Source organism: Phaethon lepturus, unplaced genomic scaffold (genome assembly GCF_000687285.1).
Source record: "Phaethon lepturus isolate BGI_N335 unplaced genomic scaffold, ASM68728v1 scaffold37061, whole genome shotgun sequence".
NCBI lineage: Eukaryota > Metazoa > Chordata > Aves > Phaethontiformes > Phaethontidae > Phaethon > Phaethon lepturus.
Window position 1 is genome coordinate 26117 of NW_010520466.1, and position 8290 is coordinate 34406.

The 8290-nt window shown below is 48.6% G+C and overlaps 1 protein-coding gene across 1 annotated transcript; it reads right to left on the reverse strand.

Moving 5' to 3' along the window:
- Positions 1-4015: 4015 nt before the first annotated feature.
- Positions 4016-7550, reverse strand: ATOX1 (antioxidant 1 copper chaperone; the record flags this gene model as incomplete). Its single annotated transcript, XM_010297396.1, has 3 exons — positions 4016-4231; positions 5965-6122; positions 7475-7550. Coding segments are annotated over 2 exons (210 nt in total), but the record flags the coding sequence as incomplete, so codon positions are not given.
- Between the last annotated feature and the right edge of the window lie 740 nt (positions 7551-8290).

Consider the following 8290-nt stretch of genomic DNA (forward strand, 5'->3'; position numbering starts at 1 on the left):
TTTTTTTTTTTTTTTTTTTTTTTGTGGGTAAAAGATTGGGCTTTGGAGGCTGTAGACTTTTCCACTGAAATCAGATTTTGGTTTAAAAAGCAGGGGAAGGTAACACTGGGTGAAAAATGACACCCAGATGCACAGCAGCACTACAAGAAGGGCAATGCTGCAAATGCAACAAGGTGGGTGAGAAAAGCAAATGCCTTCTGTTGGAAACACCGTGGGGGGGAAAAGCAAAGATAATGTTGAATCAGGGGAAACAAAAGAACTTTTAAAGCCTGTCCCTCTGGGTTTGCCCAGTTCTTACTGGTGCTGCAGTTAGAGGAAGTTCTTGACTGTCAGAGTTCAGCTGGAGCTGGGCTGAGAACCTTGTGAAGAAACCAGAAGTGAACTCCTGCTGCTGGGAAGACATCTTCATGGATGGCAATGCACCGAATTGCACCTCACCAACCGCTCATCCTGCAGCTGACAGGGCTGACACATCCCTCTTCCAGCAGGGATGTCCTGGGATGTCCTGCAGAGCCGGGGTGTCTGTGGTACAGGAAAGCTCCTTTTCCAAGTGCCACTCTTTACTGGTTGCGTTGCAAAGTGAGCATTTCCTTGTCTGAAAATGGCCACACAGCCTCAGTGTCTGGTATTTTGTTCCCTGTGGAAATTATTGTGACCAAGTTATCTGCACAGGCTTATTGGGGTCTCTCTCTCCATGACGTGCAACCTGGGGGCCAATTTCAGGCCAACCCGATGAATGAAGATTTTGATGATCTTGAAGTTGGGCAGTGGTGGAGCAAAGAGGCTCTGCTTAGGTACAGTCTGTCTTATCCTTTTAGACTCCATGAAGGAGTTGGTTTTTCTCCCAAAGCTTTTCTGTAAGCCTCTCAGACAGCCACCCTGCAGGTCTGCTCATCTGTTCAGACTCAACCATCCTCCCTTAACTTCCCTAGCCCAGCTGTAATCAGCCCAAACCCAGCCCATAGATCCAAGCAAAGACTGTCACAGGGTGTCATCGCTCAGCTCTGGCTGTGTGTTTGTGGGAAAGGTGGCTGTTCTGGAGGCACCCTGTGCTCCTGCAGAACCACTGCTTCAGGAGCGCTGGTGCAGATCCTCCTCTGCTCACTGTCATCTTCCCCAAACACCTTATCTTATCCTAGGGAAAGGAAAGCAGGCAGAAAGAGAGTGTTCTGCAGATTGTCTGGTCTGAGACGCCCTGTTCTCCCGATAAGCCTACAAGGTTGATGGGGGAGCACATGCGATGCTGTCCTGCTGGGCTTTTGGTGGAGAAAAGAAGCAGCAGCTTGGGCGTCATCCTCCAGTCCTGCTCTAACAGGAGTCGTCCCAGTTCTTTAGTGTTTTCATTAAATGAGCCTGGAGTGCTGGGGCTAGTGACCATCACAGCACTTCCCTCCTCGGCTGGTGAAGAAACCCTAGCAGCTCCCTTCCCTTCTCTGCAGGGCTGTGGGAAGGGAAGAGGAGTGTGATGGGAGGGTCTGAGCACTGGGGCCACTGAAGGAAGGCTGAAGCAGGGCTCACAGGAGCCCTTGGTGCTTTCACAACTGCTCACCCCCATCAGCATCCTCAGGGTATGGCACCAGAGAGAGGTGTCACTCCTCTGTCCTCTCTGCTCCAGGACACTGAGTGAGGAGCAGGACATCAAATGCCACAAGCCATCAGGTATGAAAGCCCACAAACCATGCACACACAGTCTCCATTGGAAGGCAAGTGGCAGGGACACCTTAGACAAGCGGCTGTGGCCAGTCCCTGCCATGCTGCGCACACAGGGAAATTATAGGGGCTGTAAATGACACTAATGGCAGGGTAGAGCACAGAAGCCTAGTGTAATGATTGCCTGCTGCCAGGGATGGTTAGAGGCATTTCTTAAAGCCCAGGACCAGGAATTGTGATGGGAAAAGCCCCCAGCCCAGACATCACTGCTCCAGTGGACGGACACCAGCTCCAGGCAGGTGTTCGAAGGGTCGCTCCTTTCCCCTCCGGGCAGCATGTATTCCCACCAAGCCAGCTCGGAGTGACCACAGCTTGCCACTGCAGCTGATTTCCAGCCAAAACTGCAACACCCTTTCTGCAGCAAAGAGCTTAAAGCAGCATCCAGCCCCACCAACTGCACTGAATAGCGGAGGGAAGGCCTGGGAGACTGCAGCCCTGCAGATGGGTGCTGAACCCTCAGGTATCCGCATGAATCTCCCAGCTGGCTGTGGGTAGAAACCTTTCCTTGTCTGGCTTAGGGATAAGCAGGCTTTAACCAAAATAGATGGATCAGCAGAGCAAAGAGAGGGGAGCAGAGCAGCCAGGGGAGCATGGATAGCATAAGCTGCAGCCTGGACATCAAGGAAGAGCAGCCTGGTTTACAGCAAGACAGACTGGGAGTTACGCTCTGTGGGCACAACATTGCTGGTCCCGCCTGCCAGTCTGGCAGAAAGCAAGTGCCACAAGGGCTGCCGGCTCCGAGGACAGCTGTGCCACAGTGTGCCACCCAACTCCACGCCAGATCAACAGCACACGTCCTCCCCCAGCACACTGCCACCACAGCAGAGCCACTGGGCAACCAGCTGCTAGTGGATGCACTGGCCATGCCTGGGAGGAAGCTGAAAGCAATAAATAATAACTAACATTGGCAAACAGCTCAGACCAGCAAGGGGGGGGCTAGGGAAAGGGACTCACCCACTCAGCTGGGACCCTGGAGGTATCATGCCATGCATCTGAGTGCACTGGCACAAAGCAGAAATAGGTTGCGATTCTAGGCCTTGGCTCTGGAAATTTCCTGCCACTGGGAGATTTTAATGCAAGAAAATAATGCTATGATGTTAGACTTCTATCCTTTACGTTCCCTTAAATTAAAAAGTAATAAAAAGTGTTTGCAACACGTTCCTTGGGGTGTCTCCAGCCCCTGCATCTACAGCAATTAATTGTGCTTTAGATCAGTGGTAAAGGCGGCCTTGGAAGTACTAAACCTCTCTAGGAAAGAATAAACTGCAACTATGTCAAAAGTAATCTCAATGTACAAGTATGAAAAATATCTTAGAGTAAAATTTTCCTTCAAACTTGAGTTGGTTTTCCTCTCTGTAGAACAGGTCACATGTGACTGGTAGGCATTGGTGACATCCCCCAGGTGGAACAAGAGACAGCAGACTGGGATGGAGACATGCAATCCTTTCACTGGACTGAAAACCTGAATTAAATGGCTGAGAGCTGGGCAAATCAACAGTACAGCCCGTGACACTGGTCACTGGGCTGAGAAATAAGAGACCTTGGAGAGATTCCCAGACCCTTTTCCTTCCTCTACCCCTTCTGCATTTCTCATCAGCACAGGCATTCTCCTACTATGTTGGTGGGCACACGTAGCACCTGGAGATCCTGCCCAGCAGCAGGGCCCCATGGTGCTATTACCTGCTACTACCTATTTGGTTGAAATTTTGTAAGTGGGCAGTGACAGGGCCAAGACGAACACTTGTTAGGGGAAGGGACTGATCCAGGTGTCTTGAGCTGTGCTCAGGATCCAGAACAATTCCTCACATTTATATGGTCATGCAGTACCCTAAATTTAAGCCGAGTCTCTGTTCCCTGCTCCTACTTGCAAATTAGTTGGCCTGTCAGCTGAATGTAGCTGGGGTCCAGTGACTTCTGCCTTGTGACCTCATCTAGCCCAAAAGGACACTGGGTTATCTTGACTTACAGGGGCTACAAAAGTCCGTTCCCAGCACTTGCATCCCCAATGGAAAGTTTGTCTGTTCTCTGATGGAAAGACATCGGCCAAGACAGATTCTGTCTGTTCTCTGATGGAAAGACATCTGCCAAGACAGATTCCCTGAATCTAAGTGACACTCAAGCTCAGTTCTCCTGAGACATGTCCCTTAGGCAGAGGTTGCAGTCAGCTTCTAAAGATAGATGCAATTTCCTGGGAGACCTGTCTTGCATGTAATGGGTAGTTTCCCATCCCTAAGAGCCATCTCTTTTACAGAAAACCACTTAAAGCAGTACAAAGACACACAAGACACACAGACATGCACTGAAAGATAGAAGCAGCGCCTCAATTTACTGTAGGACTAGAAACAGCACATAAACTCCTTCTCTAAATTTCTCCACTTTTAAAGCCCAAGATGCAGCTGTCTCCTCCTGCCAGCCCTCTGCCTTCAGACATTTGGCAGGGTAGCAAAGGTCAACTGACAGAGCAAGTTGGGAGATATACAAACAGTTAAGCCATCTTTTTGCTGATGTCATGTTTGAGTTCCTGCAAAATAAATAAGAAAGTAGGTAAATAAAAGGAAAAAATACCAAGGCCCAGAGGAGATAACATTATACAAAGATGCCCTCTGCCGGCCACAAGCCAAAGGAAAGCCATCCACCTAAGCTCTATGCCAGTGATTTGCAACTTCCCTCCTTCCTTTTATAGATGAACCCCTAAAAATATTCCCTATGGAGGGAAATGTGCTGTAAAACTTAAATTTAGTGGTTTTTCCCATGACAACTGAAGTGATCTAGCAGCAAACTACCAGCAAGGGCAGTCCGGTCTCCCCATCTCCTTTGTTTTGGATCTCCTTGGGTAAGTCAAATAGCTTCAGTTAAAATCCAATAGGAAAACAAAAGCACTGAGAGTAATGTTCTGCCAGGTCGGCCAGCTGAATCAACTCCCTAGCTGCCATGATGTAATATAAGAAAAATGGTGAGAACACAGGGCCAGGGAAAAAAGGGACACATCCACATTATTTGAGACTGGCTTTGCTGTAATGGTTAACTTTTGCAGGCATCTGAGACATAGTCCACAAGCCCCTGCAAGTTGAAAACAGCTCTTGCAATCAATACTACAAGCTGAAAACTATTTCAGGCATTAATAAATTCAGAGCATGTTTCTCTGTTTTAAATAGCAATGTTATTTGATTAAAGCTGTGATTTTAAACAATTTCTAAGATATATTGAGAGCTTGTTCAAATGATACAAAATGCAGATTTTAAATCTGTTAAGTCAGTCTATTAAAACAATGTAGATCTATTGCACACACGCATCAGTATTAGCTCAACTCTTTCTTGTATCAGTTTAATTCCTGACAGTGTAAATCCCTGATTTAATTTACTGACTGGGAATTAAATCAACATGAACTGGTTTCAGTGCATCTGTGCTGGGTATTTGTGATGATCAAACTAGAACATTTCAAAACAATGTCATTGGATTAGAAAGCTCCACTGACAGAAACAAGCTCTTAAGAGATGCATTATAATAATCTTGGACATTAAAGGACAGTACATGCAGTGAGTGGGCAGCCTTCTCCTCCCAATTCATTCTTTTCCACTGAAATTGAACCCTGCCTGCAAAAACATTTCACCGTAAGGAAAGAGCTTCATACATGTCCTCACAGTGCTGGGATCCTACGAAAATCGACAGACTGCAACAATCAGGTTGTCTTTGGGACAGATGTCCAGCTGGCCAGGGGCTGGGAGCTATTCTGAAACCAAACATTTTATGTCCATGAGGGTAGCAGAATGCTGCTCTTTTCCCATTCTCAAGTTTAGTGGAGTATATACAGCAATATCTACAGAATCAGATATTGGAGGTCCTGGTGCTAACAGCCAACCCCCTGCATCATGTACCTACAGCGGTCTTTGTGTCCCAGCACCCTCCCTGGTATTGTTGGGGCCACCTCTCTCTCTGGTCAGCTGCTGAATGTATTTGGGATTTGTTTTCACGCATGACATGCTCTGGCAAACTCTATGTTCACCTGGGGATGGCACAGAGGCTGTGTTCTACCTCTCCACTACAACCATGGTTGGGATTACATGAGCTTTGCAGAGTAGCTAAGGGGTCCCGCACAAAAACGGTGCTGGCTGTATATGGTCTTGCTGCTTCTCCAATATGAGGAATTTGCTGAAGCTGGACCTGCAAGCCTTCCCAGGAAGCAGCCTGTTTCACTGGGAGAGCTGCCACAAGCTCAGATCTCTCTCTTCAGCATTTCATACACCTGGTATATACCTAGCCTCCTCACACCAGGCAAGGCTACTGCGCGGATTTCTCCCCAAGGTAGGAAGCGTTCTTTCCAGTCTTCTTTAGGGTTTCCAAGAGAGTGTCAACGTTGTGCTCTGAGTCGATGCACACCTTCTTGTTGGGCAGGTCGATATCAAACTGGACACCTACAAGGAAAGGAAAACAATTTTGCACAGCTAGAAGCAGCCAAACAGTGGGAGCATGGGGAAGGTTCACCTTCACACCTTTGTACTCCCCAACGCCATCAGTCAGATGTACATTTGCCTCCTGCCAGCAAACCTTGACACCACTACCAGCCAGCAAAACCGAACTGGCGTCACGCCAGCAATGGTGTGAAGGAAGGCAGATCTCCTATAGATCTCCATCCAAACAGCACCACAGTTTCTCAACTGCTTTAATCTGCTCAACCCACCTTGGATCAATACAATCACTCACGCAATAACCAGAATGAGCCGAGTTTAAACCAACCACTATGATCTCCAACCAGCTCAGCCTGTGCTGTGGCTTAGCATGGATAGGCACTAACAAAGGAGTTAGTGTAGGGCTTAGGACAGGGTCAAGACAGCTTTCCTCAGTGGCGGAACCAGCTAGCAGCTGTAAGTAGGAGGGATAGAAAAGACACTTTCCCATGTGGATTTCCCAGTGGCTAATACGGGTAAGCCGCTCTCAGCCCAGTGAAAGGAACTGGACATGAAGTATCTCTCCAGGCACATATTTTCACAAAACTTGTAGGTATGTATCAGTTTTGAGAGCTCTATCACATCATCACATGAGGCTGATACTGGCCAGCACGTTGAAGGGTGACGGAGGTCCTGACAACCACACACAGAGGAAGTGGGATCACCACAGCCTGGTGGAAGAAGTTGCAGGGCCTTCGCCTAGGTGACTGAAAGCTGTTCTCACTCGGTGAGGATAGAGGAGCAGGATGACAGGTCCTCACGACTGGTGAGTGTGGGTCAGATCCTTCTCTATTGGTAATCCCAGCACAAAGGAGGCACAGGTTATAATTTTCCAGGTAGTATTAAAAACAGGCTGTGCAGGAAACCACCAAATGCTCTGCTCAGCAGCTTTTCTCTGTGACTGCTGATGACACGTCTAAGGAAGCACCACAGATACACCAGGCCTCCTTGGGAACAATGCCTGGCAGGACATCCACCTCCTTTCCTTCTGGCAGCCTGAGCAGGGGTCTACCAGTGCAGTTCTCAGAGGGTTCAGCATAAGGCCCTGGTGATTCAGAGCTACCTGCAGCCACGGTAGCTCCTCCCTCCCTTGACATTTCTCCAAGGGTCACACCAGTCCTGAGAATAATCAGCAACTTGTTACTGACTAAGCAGCAGGCTCAGAGCAGAGCGGGGAGCAGAGCTTCCCAATCAGCCACTTTCAGCTTTTACCCACAGTGCTACCCTTGCAAGATGGAGGATATCAGAGCACTGACATCCTGCCCCGGAGCCGGCGTGGCTCTGGCGAGCTGGCTGTCCCACACCCAGTACTGACTCACCTCCCAGCCTGTGTAGGACACGGGTGACCGCATTGGAGCAGCCTTCACAGGTCATGTCCACAAAGAACTCGTGTTTCTGAAAAGAGGCAGATGAGGGGTCAAGGAGGATGCAGCCAGCAGCACACCATGAGCACTCGTCCTCCACACTTGCCTGTTTCCTTGGGGAGGTGGGTTCAAATCCTCCCCAACCAAAAGGTCCCCACATGCCACTAAGGGATCCTCAGCAAAACTGAGAGCTCGTGGTACTCCTCCCTATGGTGTCATTGTGCTGTCCCTCACAGCATAACCCGAGGGGCCTTCGGAGACTGTCTGGCCCCTTCTCAAAGCAGGGCCACTTTCAGGGTCAGTGCAGGTTGCCATCTCTGTGGGCCTCTGCCAGACTCACTCCACTTGCCCTGGGGAGCCCAGGAGAAGCAAGTCTCCTGCACCAGCTACCCACTGTCCTGACTTAGTCTGCAAGGTCTTTGGTGCTTGCCCACCCTACTCTTATGTCTACAAGGCCTCTGGGCCTCTGGTCCCCAACATAATAAACTCACAAAAATATTAACAGAACTGAAATCTGAGGGACATTAGTGCTGTTTTTTTCATCCCTTCACTGCCCCGGAGCCCCAGTGTTATCTTCACTACTTGTGAGAGATACTGGGTCAACATAAATGTGCTTGCCTGTAACACTAATCATCGCGTTCAACCTTTGGCACCAGATGGCTCCTAATTTCCTTTTCTTGCACATGCTTTTTACTTTCCTTAAAAAAGAAAAGTTTTTTTTATTTGTTACCTGCAATGCATATTTCTTTTTATTCAAAACTGCCCTTTGCC